Source organism: Ciconia boyciana, chromosome 6 (assembly GCF_034638445.1).
Source record: "Ciconia boyciana chromosome 6, ASM3463844v1, whole genome shotgun sequence".
Lineage (NCBI taxonomy): Eukaryota > Metazoa > Chordata > Aves > Ciconiiformes > Ciconiidae > Ciconia > Ciconia boyciana.
In genome coordinates, this window is record NC_132939.1 from 56,281,623 (window position 1) to 56,302,603 (window position 20,981).

Sequence of the window (20,981 nt, forward strand, 5' to 3'; positions counted from 1 at the left end):
TCTGTGTAAAAAAGGTATACTCTCCAATTATATGCTGCCTAAAGCTGGTAGAGATGCTGGGTGATAAAAATTGGTGGTTGCACCCTGTTCTTTTGCCATTATTCATTCTCTCCTCCATTCTCATTTTTGCCCTTCCATCTTGTCCAATTCACTGTCAGAATATTCTGACTCTTCATCAGGACTTCTTCATCACAGTGTGTTACAGCCAGAGGCTAGGAGCAGCAGCTTCCACAAGCGAGTGTATTTAAAGTAGAGGAAAGGATCAGCTATAAGGATAGAAAATGCTGAAGCTATGTTTCAGATAATTTGGCATAGTTCCAGTGTTGTCTAGAAAAAGTAATGGACACATAAAGTAGGATTATTGTAAGTCCAAGATCAGAAATCTTCAGAAGATCTGTATAGGGTAAGCTTATGGTGAGTGTTCAGTCATACTGTTCTCTGGATCTAACCTTCTAACTCCTTCATATAGATGTAAACTGAATTCAAGTAATTACAAAGAAATTTTTCCTAAAGAATTTTTGATTCAGACTTTTATGTAAAAGACCAGATGTTGTCCATGGTCAAGTAGTCTCAAAATAATAAAGCAGTAGCACTGGAGTCTACCCCAAAACAAATCTGCTTGTTCAAAAAAGATTTGATGGAGTATGGCAGGATGGGAAAATGTAACATTGCAAAGACAGTAATATTATTGGTAAGTTATGGATTTACCCTAGTATATTTACTCAAACAGTATAGTACAAAGTACAATTAATGCTATCCCAGAAGGTGACACTCCTTTGCTCATTTTCAGCTGTTCACATTATAGAATTTTGATCATTAAAATCAGTGATTATTTCTCTTACTTGAATGCCTTTTGAATTGTTGACTACAATTTATTATGAATTTTCTAGTCTGTCAGTGGCTGCAAAAGTGTTAATTATACTTTCTTTCAAGGAAATACAATTATTTGATATGATGCTGACATTTATTCATAGTATTAGCATTTTAGATTTTATTTAAAACCTTATAACAAAATATTTAATACAGCTGACTTTTCTGGTTGTGATTTGATACACATGAACAGAATATACTTTCATTTTATATTATTTATTATACTTCTTTTTCCCTGGGATTGTAGATTGAAATTCTCATAGATAGAGATGAAAAAGAACTTGAGGAATTGCAATCCAAGTGGTAGCATCAGCTTTTTGTAAATGCTAAGTTTTTTCAGACTAAGTAAAGGTATTTGGGAGGCTATGTATATTTTCAGCATCCAGTGGTTAAGATGAGTGGCGGACATTAAGCTTAAATTTAAACGTCTTCTTGCCAATTCAATAGGGTTACAGGTGAAATGGTTCTAATTTCACCTTTTTATACTACCCAATGTAATGAATACCAAGTGGGGGGAGTATATAAAATGATTTCAGGTGAAAAATGATACATGTACTTACTCATTTTGTTCTCTCCAAATTTGGAATTAAAAACTTTACCACTTATTACATGATTCATAAATCTGTGTTGAAGGAAAGGGCAACTGTTTCATAATCTTACGATTTTGATGCTTTTGATAAATGGAAAATAGCAGATATTACAGAAGTACTTAAAACTGTGTTTCCAAATCGGCCTAGTTTTATGTTACCATGGACTTGTTTCTTCATTATGTGATTAGTCCTGTGACTAAAAAGTATCCTAAAGTTTACTGTCCAGTAAAATGGACAATTTCTTGATACCTCTTAATTGTTGAAATTGAAATTTAGTCATACAGGAACATTTTAAAAGTTCTTGAAATGCTATTTTATTGGTTTCTGAAAGGGGATAAATATGGCTGGACAGGGGTTACTCTTCAGGTGTTCAAACAACATCTCATCAGTATTTGGACTTAAAACAGTGGCAAGAAGCAGCCTCTTGCTGTTCAGCTGATCAGAGTTAACCGCATCTGACTATGCAGGTTGTCTAATCCAATCCAAAAGATTAGTCGGCCCAAAAAGATCCTGATCAGCTGTGCAGCAGTTTGAGTACACCAGGGTGCTCAGTGGCTACAGGGACTCTGCCAGTAATGAAGTCTGCTACTGCTGATGCTGGGAAGCAGCCCCCAGGCTTGGTGGAGGAGGAAGAAAGAACGGCACTGAGAAAAGACGGGCACCTTGAAATTCTTGCTGCTTCAGTCTGCTCCCTTTGGTTGTTCTCAGTGTAACAGTGGCCACTTCAGGTGACTTCAGTAAAGGCCATCTCTTTCAATCATGTCAGCCATCAGTGTTTCTGGAGCTGTCAAGCAAGAGTGTTAGACTCTTCTTTTTAGAAACAGAATTTCAGAAAGCCTTCAAGAAACAAGCTGTGTTGTACTTCCAAAATAAGATGCACAAAATTTTGTGGAATTCTTAAACTGTTTTTTATTTAAATTAGCATGTTATTGGTTTCTTCTTTTTTTTTTTTTCTGTGATAACCGGAACCTATATGCTTTCCTGAAAGCTGGAATTTTAAGAGGTATTCTTTTTAAGGTAATATGGATGATGTTGAAGTATTATATCGGTCAATGTCTCTCTACCAGGAAAAATGCTATGAGAAGAGATGATTTCTATTTAAACAAAGTTTTTTTTCACACTCTGTTACAGTTCCATTTTCATTATTAGCTGCCTTCATGTATGATAGTAAGGTTTGTAAGTGATGATACTGTTAAAGCAGAATACCAAATTTTGGCATGCACTGTACATATCCACCAGTGCTTCTGCAGGGGTGTACTGTATAATATTAAGAGGACTAATATGCTTATTTTTAACAGTTTGTATAGAATAGGCAGCTAGTATAGGGAGTTTTGGTGAAAATGGCATAAATGCTGGAAAAATAAGTGTTTCATGAGGATTTGTAAATAATCCTAGGTTCAAAGCTATCAATAGAGATAAAACCTCTACCACTGGCAGTTTTCTTTAATCTTGGGGTTGATATGAATATTGGGTTATAGCAATATAGAATTTTTTTAGAATAGAATATTTTTATACCAGCCTTTTTTATTTTCTGTTGTGAATTTTTTAAACAATTTTGGGGTTTATTAATTGGGACAGTATAGAGAGAAATACTAAAGCAGACATGAGAATGAAAGTACTGTATTTTCTTAGTGTACTTTTTAATAGTCAGTACTGCTAGGGGTAGGAATTGTGCATGTCTGTATTGCTGGATAGCATCTAGCATGGTAAGGCCTTAACTGGGGTCTTTGGTTACTCTTGCAGTATAAATAAAGAACTATGTGAACAGCTCCAATATGAAAACAGTCATACTGATGGATTGGTTAGAAGGCATTCCAAAATGGGAGGTTTAATAGTATTTCTCAATTAATTGGTACTTAGCTTTATGTTTATTTACATTGCATGGCTTTGCATAAATCAGTATCTGGGTTATTGTCTTAGAAATCTTTTTTTTTCTTTATTCAAGCAAGATTTATTACTTACTGTTGGATTAAATCTACAGTTAGGCTCATTTTTATATTTAGAGAATTATTGGCCTTGTCATCAAGCTTTAGGAGAAAGCAAATCATACTTTTTTTTTGAGCTTGTTTATGGCACCACTTGTTACTTGTCTTTCTACTCCACACCAATGCCCACATTATAGGTAGATTTTTACCTCTTAATTTTATACCCTAATACGAACATTTTCAGCAAAACCTGTACTGTACAATAGTTCTAATTGCCTATTATTCATCTGTTCCCTCCTGTGAAGGATTTGGTATTGACTGTATCTGTAACAGACTCCAGGAGTAAGTGGGTATTACTCTTAAAACAGTGTATCCATCTGTGTGACTAGTCACCAAAAGATCTGTCCTTTTCTGCACCATTCTTAGCCTTCCCTTATGTGTCTCAGGAATGTTGCAAGTTAAATGTTCTAGTATGAGAGTTACGTGATCTCATTTTAGAAGTTAAAAGCATGTGCTGCTATGGTGATAGCGTGGAAGATTCAGGTTTTAGAGCAGAGAATTACTGCTCTCAGTTGTCAGAAATATTGACAAACTTGCTTCTGTATTTTGCGTTAAGTATATTCAAACACAATATGAAGTGATCTGTCTTTTTATGGCCTGCGCCAAAATTGTTTGAGGATCTTCAAAAGGTATTTAAATGAGGAGAGGTGTGGTAGGAGGTGATTTTTAAGTATAAAGATCCTTAAATATTATGCATAGGAAGGCTAAAACAAATTAGATATATTTGTTTTATATCTTTGTGGTTCTTCCTGAATAATGGTTTTCTTTGACAATTTGCAAGTGACAAATTCACTGAGAAGGACCTTGGATATGTGCCACTTTATTATTATTATGATTATTATTAAGGGACAAAATTAATGTCCAAGGTATAAAGTATGGGAATGTTCCTGTTTACTCCTGTGTCTTCTTGGAACACAGTTTTCTACTTAGTCTTTCTTTATATTTTAAGCTTATTTCTGTACAATCTCTTCAGACCACTTCTAGCACTTAAACACATTTAAAATGTAAATATATTTAAGTTCCTTGTTACACTTCATGGAACTTTCTTGTGTTTGCTGCTAAGGAAAAGTATTAAATTAAAACAAAACAAAAAAACCTTCTGAGGAAAATTTTCCATGGGGTAATGTTTTGTATAATGACTTTACATGTAGAACTATATCATTTAAGAATAAAAGTGGTTTGCTTTTTTGTTGTTTTTCTGTGACCTGAAGATCTACTGCAGTATGCTGAACAAGTGTTGCAATTCAAACTCAGATATAAAATTTGTAAGTGAAATTTTTTTACAGGGAAAAAAAAAGCTGTACTGCAATGACTCAATTTTTACAGGGGAATAACCTTTTTCAAGATTGCAAGTAATATATTTGAATTAAACTTTGTTCCTCCTGCAAATCACTGTGTGGTGGAGAGGAGGGCTATTTTTAAACACATGGTGCATGTGACTACTGATTTATATGTGTATATACAATTGTGTTTTGGAATGTCTTCAGTAAAGCAATTTTTACAAGTAGAAGTAAATCAGTTTGTTTTATCTGAAACAATTTTATGTTAAAATTTTTAAAAGAACACTCATAGATTCAGTGTTAACTTTAGGAAATACATGGGCATAAAGTCATCAAATAATACATTCTTATGTCCTGATGTTTTTCCATCTTATCATATAGAAATGTATTGGCTTCATTTGTTGCAGGAAATGGAGGGCTTGGAGGAACAGGGTACCTAAAGCCAAACCCCATCCTGTAACTCTACAAACTTTCTTTCTTCTCTCTTATGCCTATCCCACAATCATATATTTCCTGGAATTCAAGTCCATATTTCCATTCTTCTGGTCTCTCTGTTCTTTTTTCTGAATCTTATTTCTGAATTTTTGTAGAGAAAAGAACTGCGGAGAAAAGAGAGCAAGCCAACAAACCAAAACTACTATTTGTCACCATTGCAGTTGCTTCAACAGCCTTCAAAGTACTGAAAAATTCATATTTGAGAAGTGTTACACTACTAGTTTTTATCAGCTATGCAAGGGTTCCTTGGCAGAGTTGGGAAAGGGCTTGTCAGAGGATTACATACTCTTCCCTATTTCATCTTCTCAAAACAAAAGTAGCTCTTCCTTGGCACCATATTCAAACTGCCCAAACTGATTTGAGAACAGTTGACTAGTGTGATGCTTAACTCTCATTAAATGCTGCACAGCCTGGCTTCAGCACCCATATGATGTTTGCAGCTGGAGTGTAGTCTTTCAGCTTCCCATACTATTTTTTTTTCTTATTCCTTCCATATGTAAATAGCAATTGTATGGCTTTCATTCTCTTGTTTTCCCTTTTCAGTTTGGTGATTGTAGAACCCTTTTAAGGGGCAGTTGAAGGAAAAAGGTCTCCTAGAGAGCCATCCAGCAAAATGACTTGGTTATTTTATATCATTAAAGACAGCTGAAATATGACTGAAGCACATTTTGCGAGACAAAAGTGATACTGTGGCCAGTGGAAGAATTTTGAAGAACAGACAGTCCTAAATTTGCCTCCTTTGGAAATTACAAGTCCACAATTAGTTACTTAAATTAGTAACAAAACATATTCTTGCATTAATTTATTGCACTGAGATCTGATATAGTGGCATATGCAAGATCTTGTCTAGTTGACTACGAAGTCAACTTCATCACTTCTCAGCTTAACTGTGGCAATTCAGTATGTGGCATGAAGTTGCCAGCATTAAAGAAATGTCAGTTCTGTCATAAGACTGCCCTGCTGTGGCACGCTGGGTGTCTATACAGAAATTATTAAGCTCCATCTCTGTGGAGACTAGTCTGAGAACATCTCTTCCAGAAACCACTTGAGAACTCTCCACCCAATGGTCCAACTCTCCAGATTTATTGACCTTTGTTTTTTAAAGAGATAAACATATAGCAAAGTGTGTGTGTGAGATTATGCACATGTGCACACACGCATTAGATTTTTTTTTAAGAAAGGAAACCTTACTGTGTCTGATCAATGTACTTGACTGCATTTGCTTCTTTAGAGGGCAAAAGATGTTGTTTAATGATGATTACTACAAGTCTAGTTTAATAGCTTGCATAAACTAGAATTGCTGGAACTCTTCAGCCATTACACAGAGACTGGCATGTACTCAGTCTTTGTCAGGTGTAAATTCAGGATATGCAAGTGATGCAGTTGCTAACCTCCAGCATGCCTGCTGCTAGATATTTTTCACTTACCTGATGTTTGTCTAAAGTCCAAAATCTGTATGCGTTTCTGTTTGCAAATATTCTAGCCTATGATGTAACCTAAAAGTCACCATTAATACCTAAATCATACCTGATTTCATCTGCTCGGTAGCTGTGTTTTCATGCTCGGAATCTGTCACTGTCCTCATTTCCATCAAAGCAGGCAATTAAGTGGGAAACATGGGACTCTGGTGTCTGCTTATTTTTACCAAAGGAATATTTGTCATTTTATAGAAAGTTTCATTTTTTGACTCAAGTACAGTTTTATTTCTCTTACTCATAAGAGGTGTGTTTCTAAAACGGTGCGTGTAGAATCGGAAAACAAGATGAGAAGGGACATCAAGAGGTCCTGGACAAGGACATCTGCTCTATACACCAGCCTAAGGACAGGCTTATCAATCTACGTCTGTGTTGATCTTGATACATACCAATATTTTCTCTTAAAACCTTTGTGATTAAATTCTAAAACATCCCTGATCAACACCACTTGTAATACTTAACTATCCTTACTACTAAAAAGGGTTTGATAAGGTGGAGTATTTTATTTTGATATTTTTAGTACCTAATATGAATTTCCCTTAAGCTTATTAGTTGTCCTATCCACTGTGGACATGAAAATTGCTCTCATTTTATGCAGTAACCTTTTGCACATTTGATGAGTATAAAAGGCTGCACCATCACATCTCTCTTCCATTGTTTTTCCTTTCTCCAGATAAACTAGTGTAAAAAAAAACAAAACAAAAAAAAAAACAAACAAGAAAAATAATTTTTTAGAGAGCTAGAAAACATGATCACCATTCCTGACTTTTTTTCTGTTTTTCTCAGAACTTTCTGGAAGGATAGAGTACTGCTGTATACTGAGTACTGAAGGATAGAGTACAAAACTATACACAGTACTGCTGGGTTTCTTTTGTAAAGTTGCTTTATAATACTGTTTACATGGAGAGGATCAGATATCACAGTCAACTTGTCTAATAATTCCTCAAGAGCCTGTGGGACTCTTTATGCCTCTGCTGAACTTTGTTCCAGTCTCAAAACAAGCTGTGCAGTGACACCATCTGGTTTATTTTTGCCTATATAATTCTTCCTCATTTAAATTGCTGTTTCAACCTAATTCAGTTTAATCTGCTTTATAAAAACCCTCTCCTTTGCTTGTAATAGCTTTGTTTGTATCCTCATTTGGTGCTGCCCACATGGGACTTCTCCTGTTTTCAGAAACAGAATTGACATTTCTCCCACAAGAAAAGTTTGTGGGGAGGGGGCAATATAAGTTATCAAGCTAAATAATTTTGAAAATGCAGACAAGCTTTTTGGTACAGAAGACCTTCAGTTTTGAAATAGCTGCAAACTTTGAAGCTAAACAAGGGTTGAGAGCAGTCATTCTGAGTTTAACATAATTAACTTAATCAGATAGTTTAAGAGAATATTTCTGCTGCTTAAGTTTGAAATTATGAATAAAGAACCATAACAAGGAATTTTTTCCTTTTTCTTATGATTCACTTAAAGATTCTCCATGATCATGGTTTGTTTAGAAAAGCCTTGAAAAGAACTCATTAATGCAGTAAAGATAAAGGAATAATCAGAGGCAGGGAAGCTCTCTTCTCCTTTTTGGTGTTCTAGCATAGGCAATTAGAAATGGGGAAGCTCTTACCGAATTAGGAAATAGTAAGCTTCAATTGCTTGTATTGTCCGTGACTGCCATGAAATACTACATTCCTGAAATACAAACATGAAAATCTGATAACTCATTTCTTTTTTCTCTGTAAACAAACACCTGTAGTATTTTCCTACCTAAGGTCATCATTTTCATATTGACAGTCTTTCTGATAATAGAACATGAATTTGACCTGTCTTTGTAGCATTTGATTATACAGTCTATGACTGGATGAGAAGAAAAGTCACAGTTATCTCAGTCAAAACCACTGAAGATTAGCAAAAGGGAAAAAGATCAGGTTATTGTTTTTTCTTGAAGAGAAAACTTTGGTCATTCTCTGCTTTCTGTTGCAATACAAAGATTGCAGGGAAAAATCTCAGAAGGGCTGGAACTGGTACAGTTCATGCAGTTGATAGCATAACTTGACCTACGTACCACTAAGACTACTCAATTTGAAAAGTCAGAAGACATGTCTGTTGCTAGAATTCGCAATTATAGTAGCTGAAATATTTTGTGACTTTGAAAAGTATAAACTAATTATTGAAGATAAACTGGAATTTAGCTGGGAGAAGGAATGTTTTACATAGTTAAGCTACTACTTTAGTTTATGATACCTGCTTGTATAGCTTCTAGCTTGTGTACCTTCTATCTAAGGGTACCATTAGATAATGGTACCCTTATCTAATCTGAGGGTACCAGAATAGATTTGGTTTTTATATGGTAGCTGGGGAGGTGGGGTGTTTTGCCAGAACAGATCTTTCACTGATAAAGCTGCTCTGCTCAATAAGAGACTATCACCAGAGCTGTCCTTTAGTTGTGGTTTTTTTTTTTAAGTGATTTATTAATCAAAGATGTATTGTCTGACAATCTATTTGTAGTTTTATGTTGAATGCAGCAAATGCTTTTGGACAAAAAAGGAACAAGAATGTTTTTTTATTCTCCATTTCGTTTTCAAGAATGGAAAAAGTCTTCGAAGTTAATTTTGGTATTTTTAATTTCAAATCAATGTTTTAAGAGCAAATTAAGTTATGTAAAATTAAACAAACATGAAAGCAAAACAGTTTGCAATAGTTCACTGCTTTTCTTGGTGTGGTTTCGGTTTTGGGTAGATTCAAGACTATTTTGGTTTGTTTTGCATTGTTCTCTGCTTCTTTGCTTTCCCCCAAATTTACTCACTGAGCTTGAATGATCAGTGACTCACACTGCTCAAAGGCTGTTGTCTTACGCAAGCATTTTCTTTCTTAAGGACTTCCATGAAACTCAATTTTACCTTTTTTTTTCTTTGTCAGTAATGCAGATTAAGAAGTTGACAGGAACTGTAGAGTTTATGTATAGTTTTACAAGCAAGAACTTATATAGTTAGGCAAACTGACTTAAAGGAGGAAGTCAGGATTAAAAAAAAAAATTAAAAATAATACCCATGACTAGGAGATGAAAAACATTTCATTGTTTCTGCATTTGTGAAAATGGTAGCAATTTTTATTATATGTAGTATTTTTTCTCAAAGTGACTACTGTTGAATGTGATTCACAGAAGTGAGCTGCGGTGGGTTTTTTTTCCTTTTCTCTGCTAGTGGGCAGGAAAGAATCAAAGTGCAGGGAGTTTTTTATTATTGTATTTAAGTATGGTCTCTCTGAACAACCTGCCTGCCAGGTTTGCTAGGTATCTTATTTAGACGGCACTGTTCGTTACCTTTGTTAAATAAAATAGTCAAATAATAGCTTGAAATCTGTAGCTAAAGTTGCATTGATAGCTAAGCTGAATGAACAGCTCAACACTGCCAAACAAAAATCTTCCTCTTTTCTACCTGTGTGCCTTCCACCTCCCCTTGTGTAAGTTCCATTCAGAACGATCTAAGATGCTGCAAATCACTAAATTATGAGAATACTAGACCAAAAAAAAGTTTTTTGTCAGGTTGTGGAGCTGGATCAGTTTAGCACAGGGTCCAAAGAGCACCAAAAATTGCGTAATCCTGGGAGGGATCACAGAACTGAAATTTGGCACATGGGGAGGAAGGAGGGGTTTAGCTTTGAAGAGGATCTGATTCTTTATGCTTTGATGGACATGAGCTGTTAAATTGGCTCAACTGTATGTAATGCTACTGTTTGAGAAGTTGAATTGTACAGTGTGTTTTTCAGGAGAAAATCAGTGCCCAGAAATTGTGGTAAATTCTTCTGAGTCCATGTCATGTGTCCCCATCCCCCCATCAAAACTAAATGAATGCTTTGAGTAGATCTATCCTCTTAAAGACTACAAGTATTTTCTTGTGATCTATTTTTGTTCTTTTATTTTATAGAAAGTCTTGTCTTTTTTTTGTTTGAATTGCAGACACAGTAGCTACCAGAACCCGGAAGATGACCTCACCAAAACCCAAGAAAGGCACAGCAACCAGAAAGAGAGTCCAGAAGTAAATAATAGGTGGAGCAAGAAATTAAGTTCCTCTTTGTCTCATCTCTGGGTATTTTTAGCACTGGAATCTTTTTCTTTCCTTTTTAAATGATGAATCCTGTAAAAATATGGACTGCTGTTTGTACCTGGTTTTGAAGAAGAAATGTTTTATTTGCATAATTTATGTATACTTTAATACTAATGCAAAATTTTGCCAACTTTGAAGTGAGGATGCATTTTTATTCTTTATATACACAAATTCATGTCTTAAAGGCAAACTAAAAGAAAGTGCTTTTTTCTGCTTTATAATGTAGAAATAAAGCCTTATTTAGTTTCATTATGGGTACTATAAGGAACAGTGGTGTTGCATCTGATTTCTTCTAATTTTGAGTAAAGTCTTATTGGAGGTCACTTAGATGTACACAGAGATGAAGTCTGAAATGGTAGAGACATCTTTTAAATATTTGTCAAGTGTTTGAAATAAAAAAAGAGACCATAAGACAAAAATCACATCCTTCCATTCTATTTTGTTATAAAATGTCTTTAAACAATTCTGTGGAGGACAGGTAGTGAATTTTAGTTATTTTTTTTCATAGTATTCGTGTTTCCATCATTTTTCCAATTATTCAGAGTTTCTCTGGAAAGAGAGAGACCAGAATTTCAGACATAGGGCCCAGGGCAAAGAAAATAACCAACCAAAAACCAATGCCCATTCTCAACCCCCCCCCCTCAGGTTTTCTGTTTTATATTAGTGAAAAGGCTAGAAAAGTTATAATTATGAATAACTTTGTAAAGTATCTAGTTCCAGTGAAAGCTTGACTCATGTGCTTCTCATAACAAAATAGTGGTTTAACTTTTTTTAATAATTGAGAAGCATGTAACCTTTCTTAAAAGTACTTCCTTGCTTGTCTTTGAGTCTTCAGAGTTGTAAGTCAAAAAATGCAGTGTTTAATTTCGGTGTGAAATACAACTGCTTTTCATTTAGATACTGCAAAAATACATATAATTAGGGCATGAACATCATTCTTATCAGGGAGACTGCTTTATGAAGTTTGGTACTCCAAAAGGAATCCATGAGCCAATGGGTAGTGTGTTTGTGTGGATGTCCAGTGCTCTGCTTGCTTGATTGTGTAATGTCTGAGTAGCTACTCACCGAAATAAATATGTTGTAGCATAAAATGTTGAATGAATGATGATGTTATGTTTTGGAAACAAGGGAATCCGTTGTTTTGAAATAAAACTGGAATAACATATTTAAAAGATCTAGTGCTTTCTCACTTCTGTTCTCACTGCTATACAGATTCATTTTCCTGGGTATTAGCAAAGTGTGGCTGACGACTTTAAGCATAGCATTCTCTTTGTTTCAGATGTAAAAATAGGACTGCTAAAGCCTCTCTCATATTTAAAACTCCTCAAATAAAACTATAATTTTAATGACTTCATTTAATAATTTTGTTCAAAAAGTATTTTACACTATTCTGAAGAACTATGGTCAGGAAAGCATATTGTGTTCTCTTGCTTGTCTTGCATACCCAGTGTCATTCTTTTGTACCTTAGTTGTTTGACATTTTAATTTTTAGTAACTTATTTACTGGTAAACTTCCTTTCTTTACTTTCCAAGTTTTCAAGGAGTGTGTTTTCTTTTGACACTACCAAAGCCAAATGCAACAACCACAGACATTTCCATATATTTGAAAAGAATGTTTTGAGGTGCAGATTTCATAAGCCACCCCTACCTCTTCCCACCCCAAAAATATCCTGGAAAAAGTTTGTACTGGCAAGTGTTCTGTGCAGAAAAAGGGTGCTTTCCATTCTAGGTGAATGCTGTTTCAGGGCTTGTCTTTGCTCACAAGAGACTGTGCAAAACTACAGTCTTCACAAGCAAGAATGTCTCTGGCTCCCTGTAAACTGCAATGATGTTTAAAGTGTGGGACGGTCAGGATGAGCCAAGTGGAAGGCTGTGATAATACCTGCAGTACTACCGTATGTATTGCATACAGTAAGTCCTTGCACACGTGTGTGTGCTGTTTTGCAAAACAGTGATGGGGAAATACACCACTTTAAAAGAGGCGGAGGGTGTAGTAGGTTTTTGTTGACATCCCCATTTGAAAGTAAAGCCCCTAACACAAAAGAAGCAAGCTGCCTTTAGACTGCATTTACTGCTCTTGATGACTCCAGTTGTGTGTAAATATTAGAAAACAGCAGGGTCCTGCATTCCAAGAATCACTTGAGCAGTGCCATGAAGACAAGTGTCCTTACTGGTATTGTAGTCATACTCCCGAGCTCTCCCGCTGTTTCTAATCTGTGCGCACAGCCGTGAAAAAACTGGACTGACATTTACAGGCACAGCAGGGAGACACTTGAGTGAGGAATGTTAAAGACTCCGCTACCTATGTTTCAAAGTGGCCACCATACATGATAAATCTTCACAGGAGAACTAGTCGGCACTTCAGCTGATGGTGTAATGCGGATATTGATAATGAAGCACAGAATGCTTCTTTTAGTGCTTGAACATTTTGCAGACAGATTGTTTATATTTTTTTCCCCTAATCTAAAATATCTGGAGAGAGAATCAAATTCAGGATGGGTATAAGATATTTTTTTAGATGGTGCTGATCTGATAATTTTTACGGGAATATTTCCCAATAAGTTCATGTAAAATAATAACATAATTCCTGATAATCTGTTGCAGCTAGCATTAAGAAGGGGGTCAGTTGCTTTCCTGAGTAGTTTGACAGACTTTACTCACTGTTTTGTCCCAGTGAGCTGCCAGATTTGGGATGCCATAATACCAGTAATGCAATTAGGTTTTCTGCACGTTGTCTGGTTGACTTCTCAGTTAAGAGTTTCTTTCCCTTTGGGAATAAGACTAGACAGACTGTCATTTGCTATTACTAATTCTGCTTAGCATTATCACTGGAGCTTTTTTGTAATTAGCTATCTTAGTTGGCTCTTAAATTTTAATAGCCAATTGAAGCTACATTTTAGCCAAGTTCCATATCTAAATTGCATTCAGTCCATTAACAAAGTTGGTTAAAAGGCTATTAAAACAAAAGCCAATATATGGTGGTTAGCACTTACATGTTTGCAACAGTAGCAGTACCAGCCTCCAATGAATATTCTCAAGAAATGGCACTTCCTTCTAGCAAAGGAAGTGCACAAAGAATGACCAAAGTTTGTTTTGGGAACAAAGGCTGATTATGCAGAATACTTTTAGGAAAAAAAAAAAAAATTGAAGTGTGTCTTTTCTGGAAGAAGGTGGGAGAGATGGGGGGGAGATGCAGAAGGGGGCAATTAATGGTTCTGCTCAGATTTGATGGGTTCTGGAAAAGCCAAATAAACGAAGTGATGTTTTTCTCTATTTCAGCTGATCAAAATTATTAGCAAAACCATCTGAAGCACCTTCTGGTGGAATTGTCATCTTGCTGAGTTTAGTTTGTAAAACATCCTGCCAGACATTAGAAAAACTGTAAGCATGCCAGCACATAGGCTCAGAGCACCGCTTCTCTAATTGATAGACCCTATAATTTTCTTTTTTACTCAAGACCATGGCTGGATACCTCAGCCTCCCGAGTAATTTAACGTAGCATCAGTCTGAATTTTTTATCCCTAGTAGCACTTGTTTAAATTAGGTTTTTCTCTTTTCTTTCTTAAGGTGTAGACAGGAGATTAACAGCCTTTGGATCATCCTGTGACAAATAATGGCTTTCTCAGACTTTTCTGCTTTAAAAAAACCCCAATCTTTACTGTTGTGAAGACATCAGATATTAATACTGCTATAGTTTTAATAGTCTACCAGTTGCTGATGAGTTGTTTCAAGGATGGTTTGCAGTGCCCTGTATGGGTGATGACAGACAAGTATCAGTAGCTTCATTGTAGGAGGTGTGAAGCAAACCCTAGATTATGTCTGAATAATCAGTACGTATATGCTTTTACCAGCATATATAGTGGGACGTCTAAATTAGAGTTTCCATAGTGCACCAGTTCCATTGTTAAACAAGACGTAGAGCTGGTGCTCATTGAACATGAGTCGGATCCCGTTGTTTGTAGCTGTACTGCAACATCAAACTAATTGAAAAAGTTCTGTGGCAGTAAGTGCCAATTCCTTCACCTCCCATGCTGTTTTCAGGGTGCTGGATTTTCTGCAATGATGCAGTACTCAAAGGGAGAAGGAATCTGTTTTATCTGTCCAAGAACTGATTTTCATTATGTCCTTTCTCACAGGCAGGGAGAAAGTAGGTGTGGTGGGACCAACGTCTTTGGAAATTCCTAGAGTCCTAGTTGGGATCTTATGGATAGCTTTATGCAACTACATGCTAACTCACATGCATTTTGGTTTTCTTCCCTGATATTTTCAAGATTGAGCAGCTGAAGATTTAGAAAGGTGATTCCATGAATTCTTTGCTTCATTTTAGGCCTTCTTTATCTCTATGGATGATACCTTTATAGCAACAGTTTTGGGATTTTTTTTTTTCCTTTTCTCCTGAAGGGATATCTAGAAAACATAATATACTGTTTCTGTGAACTGAATTTTGCCTGGATGCAGAATAAGCCAGACAACTCAGAAAAATGCAACAGCTCTAACTGGATGCTACAGACTAGCTTTTCTCTACAGTAAATGTAGAGATTTCTACTAGTCTAGTATAAATCTACTAGTTTTCTCTACACCATGTTTATAAACATGAAGTCGCCATCAGTTTTACACTTGTAGTTCTTTCTAGAGGTCTGTGTTTCACCTTATCCCAACCAAAACCTGCCTTCTTTCAGACTGGAGCATATCCTGCCTATGTAGGCTTCCATGCCAGACTTTAAGCATGGTTTTAAATTCCCTTGCATTTAGGTCTACTGCGTACAAATACGTGAAGTATTTTCAAATGGACCTCAAGTTCTACAACTGCCTAAGCTGCTGACAAGTGAATCCTGACAGCATTTTTTTCACTACTGTGAATGCTGCAACAAGCCAAAACTGAGGTTTTGCATTTTCTCAGAGGTATCCCAACGGGTAAAAGAGTTGTGGAGGAACTGTGATTTGATGGGAGAAAGATTGCCTCCCGTGTTTCTACGCCTTGTCTTGGAAGGTCAGCTTTCCAACCCTGCAGACCTTAGCTGCTGTGATGGGTTTTTCGTACGTATACTCGAAAGACAAGTGATGAGAACACAATGAGACAGCTGTGAAGTACAGTAGAAGTGAAAAGCAAATATACATTTTTATGAACTTTCCTGAACTAATTCCTTTTGCCAGACCACTCCAGACAGGAAGAAGCTGGCACAGTGGTAATCTGCATCTGCAGCTTCTGAGAGAATAAAAATGCTTCCTTGGCAAACGGAGCAAGAAACCTAGAAAATTAAGGATTAATATGTTCATTTATACAGAAGCAGTGAGAACACAATAACATGAAATACAACCAAGGAGGATGCATTTAGAAGACAAAGGAGCCCTGGAAGGGAAGGTACTTAGCTTTGTTCAGAATGCAAACTATAACATGCAGTTCTGGGAATTGGTGAATTGCACAGCTGAATGTTAAAAGAAATTACTTCATACCACAAGAAATACACGATCTGTGCCTTGAAAACCTGAAGGTACTTTCCTTTTCCTTTCTGCCAGGAGAGGAGTGGAACACTGGATCTACTTGAAAGTAAGTAACCCTCCAGCTGATTTTGTTTATCTGCTGCTAAACCTGAACAAAAATAGTTTTACTAAGAAACTGAATTCCTTTCTGAAAACAGATATATCTATAAAAAATAAAAATGCCTTTATTCTCACATTCTCACTAATCTCTCATTATGGAGCTGTTTCCTTTGGAATGGTGAGGGTGGATCTGCGCTAGCAAATGTGCAATCCCTGACTCACTTCTCATAATGCTTGGTGATAGCCACAGTGGAAAGTATACAGTAAACAGCACCATATTTAGAAGACAATATGGTGCTGAAAATATCTGGACATGGTCTAACAATTAGTTCCTTCTGTCACTGACAGAGCTGATCATCAGTAATTCATAGGCTTTGGGGGTTTTTTAATCAGTGTTGTCAGACCTGGAAGGAGGTGGAATTTAAAACTCGTCTCTTATCCAGACCAGGTGTCACTTGATATACCACCTTAGAGACTGGCAACATTTTTTGCCTCTGTTATCTTCATACATTAGCTGGTTCTGTGTGTGACAGTAAATTATCTCACTGATTGTTTGTTTCCCTTCTTCAAGTCAAAGCCCTCCTAAAAACAATTTTGAAACTCGTCATCCATTTCTGGTATAAGCGCAGCACAAGGTTTTCTCAAAATCTGACCAGAATACTTTTTTCTCTGTGTGGAAACTATTCTGTTTTGGGGGTGAATTCCAGTTGTTTATATGGAAAGCCTGACTTTTCTGAGGTGGTAGTGCTCAAAATATCATTTGAAGCCAGTAGAGCTGCAGGTATCCAGTATCTCTGAAAATCAAGTTTGTGTTCCTCTAAAAATGTACCCCTTGCCTGCAAGAAAGATAATGATATTTTTGGCTGTTTAGCACACTGCTGAATTATTCTTTAAGAGCAGTGATAGAAGCAAAATCGCAAGAGAGGCCCTACCAGGGAATGAGTAATTCATAAGTGAAATTGCACGCTGCAACACAATAACTGTTAAGCTAACCCACAGAACTTATGCTTGAACTTGGCATTCCTTGATTAACTAAGGATACTGTGACCGAGGTAATGAGGAACTGCAGCAGTGAGAAACAAACGTATTGAAATATGTTTGTGTTTTTGCTGTGTTCTTTACAGTTTTTGCGTGTTGGCTTTGTTTTAAGCTCTTTCAAGAGGTGGTTGTCTTCTTACCCATCTGCATAGCACCTGGCATACTAGAATGTGAGCTGTTGAGTGCCTATGGTAAAACAAATTTTCTTTTATTAGTTACTTTGCTTAATTCACATCAATATGCTTCTTCCTTCTGCTTTCCAAGGGAATTTTTGGGTTATTCCAACAAGTAGTTTAGCTTTATTAGACTAATTGTTTAGCCTTATTAGGCTAATTATTAGCCTTATTGAAATTTACGTTGCTCTGAAGAGCATTGAAAATGAGGAGAGCCAGAGCAGACCTGAGGCACTGGCAGGCATTGGAGCAGGCCAGGGCACAACAGACTGTTGTGCTTATAGCTGAGGAAATGGGATTGCTGTTCTGGACAGGCTCTCTGCTTCTTGCCTAGGGTTGAAGGTTCAAGGTGTGGGCCTTTCCTGCAACAGTGGTTGCCTTGATGCTTCCCCTTCATCATATCTGCCTGGAAAAAGCAAAACAGAGCCATCCATCTTGGGTCTTTCCTTCATCTGTCTCTTTCAATCCTATTCAGTCTGATTTCTGCCCCCTTTAAGTGCAGACAACTTTAATTGCTATTTGACACACTGTTCTAATCAGAGCCATGCATGCAATGTTCAAAGCCCTGGGACCAGAAGTGTGAGTCCTGCATGGGTACTGAGGGATCTACTAGAACACTGTGGGTCAGCTGGGTTTCACAGCTTGGCAGGTGCTGTGATATTACAGGGAGCCTTCAAGGGGACACAAATAATGGAGAAGGGTTTGCTCTCCCCTCTCCCCTAATTTCTCTCCTTTTATTCCTCTCTTCCACCATAACATCTCCTCAGATCTTTTCAGGATCTACAGACATTGTTTTTCCCCTTCTATCCATTTTCCCTGTACCTCTTCCCCACAGACACATCTGAAGACTCATCAGAGAAGCCTGCAGTTCACTGTGTTTCCACATCACGGTGTTGCCTTCCACAATCCTATTAGTTTTTCTGAAAGACCATCAAACTGGGAATGAAAAAATTGTACTGAAGAAGTGATTTCTTCTGGAAAACAATTTTATCCAGATGTATGATGTTCAACCACCAGAGTATTCCTTTATTTCGTAGGCATGATAGTTTTCTGTGTGTATGTATTTTCTTGGTATGGTTTCTTGGGAGTGTTTGAGTTTCTTAATGTATTAATGATCCCCAAGGGAGAGACAGCATATATTATAAGCCCCTAATTATCTCATGAGTTCTCAAGTATCTAGATTGGAAGACGGACAAAAATTTTTGTATATCATGTCACATTCCACGGGGAGCTTGTTTGCTGTGCAAACCTGCTTGAATGCATGGATAGCCTATGTAGGTCAGCAGCAAGCAATGGAGAGTGTCCAACTTCTCAAACTTGTAAGTTTTATTTCGAACTGCAAGACTTCTTTAGAGAAGGGCCAGGGGATATTATGTGCCCAACAGTTGATCAGTCTAGTAGAACACCAGCCAAACAGGGATCTGAATCTCTGGTGGCAAAGGGACTTGCATCATTTCCTGTCTTAGAATGCCTGCCTGTTCATAAAGTGGAGCTTTAACTATGAAACAACATTCATTATATAGGTTTTTCATAAAGAAAAAAATGAATGTCTACTGAGATATTTCTGTTCTTTTGTTGTCTTTGTCACAACCTGAAGAAGATATCTTTGTCTGAACTGGTAAATTTCAAACTCTGCCCAAATAACTCTGCCCTAATAGGTGCATTCCAGTTATGGGCAAGAACACACCTGCTGTTGTATCCCAAGCAGTGACATGTTTCTAGTATATGATCTGCTGGCAAGTTATTTAAGCCATCAGCCCACAAAAGACTATCAGACTGGCATACCTACATGCCTTATAGCAGAATTTATGGGCATTGCCAGTTACTTATGTTTGTACCAGCTATTGTGCAGATGTGATCCGTTCTTCCCCAGTTCCTGGTGACATCCCAATGTCTGAAGAAAGCATTCATAAAGAGAAATGGTAGGGAAAATCTGATGGGTGGATGGGAAAGAGGGATTTCAGGATATCTGCTCCACAGACACCTGTCTCCAGGAAGTCACAACTCCCAACAATTCTGTGTAGGCTTGCTAATCATCACCTCTGTCTTTTGTACTTGTCCACTATGCAATTTACTGTCACCAGCACTGTCGTAGGATACATTAGGAAGTTTTTCAGTCCTGTCATAAGTTCTTCCAGGTCTTATTACAGGATCTGGATTTCTTGCTTTGTGTTTCTCTGGAAGAATCAATGAAACATAGATGTTCACTGCCAAATTTTCTGCATTAGATTTTAGTGGTAGATTAATCCTGATAATTAATGATGCACTATCAAATGTAGTACGGTAAACTTTTCTAATCTTTCCAGCAGGAAGGTTGGAAAGAACTAGTGAATTTCTGAATGGAGCACTTCCTTCCTCTCCAGAAGCTTGTTTTTTTTTTTTTTTGGTCTTTGTGGAGTATCAGCCCAGTCTGAGCACTGAAACAAGGTGGGGGAATAAAACTTCAATATATCTTTGATCATTCAGACTCTGCAGAAACTCAGGGCAAATCATTGCTGCTTCTTTCTGTTTTCAGAACAAGGTTTTTGAGAGCAGTCAAGTTCAGCAATTACTATTTTGGAAATCTAAACGGATCACTAAAATACATTCATCTTTTTGCTTCCTCCTCATCAAAGTATTTGATTACCATTTGATGGTTGGAGGACATCACAGTCAGAAACCCTTTGCCTCTCACTGTTGTATCCTTTGCAAAGAAGCAGCTGAGTTCAAGACCTGCCCCAGAATTCATGCCTACTTTCTACCTCCTTTTGAGAGGTTGAGGGGTGTTAAGAGTTGTACATAGCTTACAGAGGGCATACACATAAGTGATACCAAATGGAATTGAACTATTTCTGAAATGTCTAAGAGTACCTCTGATGTGGAGCACAGTTCTTTTAAGAATTAGGGCATGCTATTCCTCTACAGTTCTTTGCTGCGGCAAAAATGGACAAGTCAGTGGATTAATTATGTAAAACTAGTATTTAGTTTTGCTTCACATTAACGATGAGGATAGCATGTGTAGAAATTTATTTTTACGTTCAGGATTTCCTACAGTTGGCCTATTTTACAAAAGTTAAGATTCAGTCCATTCTCTGTCTCACTTTTGTGTCCTTATCAACAATCCTGACATTTTATTGGTGAGATATAAATATGAAAGAGAAGACTCGACAAGCTCAAAGTCAGAAAAAGAGCTTTTTATTAAGGCTTTTTCCCCCCCTTAAGCTGTTCTGTCCTCCCTACCCTACAAAACATAAGCAAGCACTAGAGGAGAAGAATTAATCAACAGCAAACCAAATGATACAAAGAGAGACATTATTTTTCACCTGTCCTTTTTAGAAGGGTAATTGAAAGAGACAGAAGTCAACTAAATTTAGTACACTAAAACAATGTACAGTACTGTGAGTTCCTCAACCTAATGGATCAAATATAGTTCTTTAAATCCTTCCCATTGCAAATCCAAGGAG

At 36.8% G+C, this 20,981-nt stretch overlaps 1 protein-coding gene across 3 annotated transcripts in view; it reads left to right on the top strand.

Moving 5' to 3' along the window:
• VRK1 (VRK serine/threonine kinase 1) overlaps positions 1 to 11,958 on the top strand; it is a 36,531-nt gene extending 24,573 nt beyond the window's left edge. For all 3 annotated transcript variants that reach the window (XM_072865650.1, XM_072865647.1, XM_072865648.1), the window contains exon 13: positions 10,639 to 11,958. In XM_072865650.1, coding sequence (XP_072721751.1) covers positions 10,639 to 10,721 — 83 coding nt within the window. In that variant the 3' untranslated portion in view covers positions 10,722 to 11,958. The remainder of the gene's footprint in view (positions 1 to 10,638) is intronic.
• The last annotated feature ends 9,023 nt before the right edge of the window (positions 11,959 to 20,981 follow it).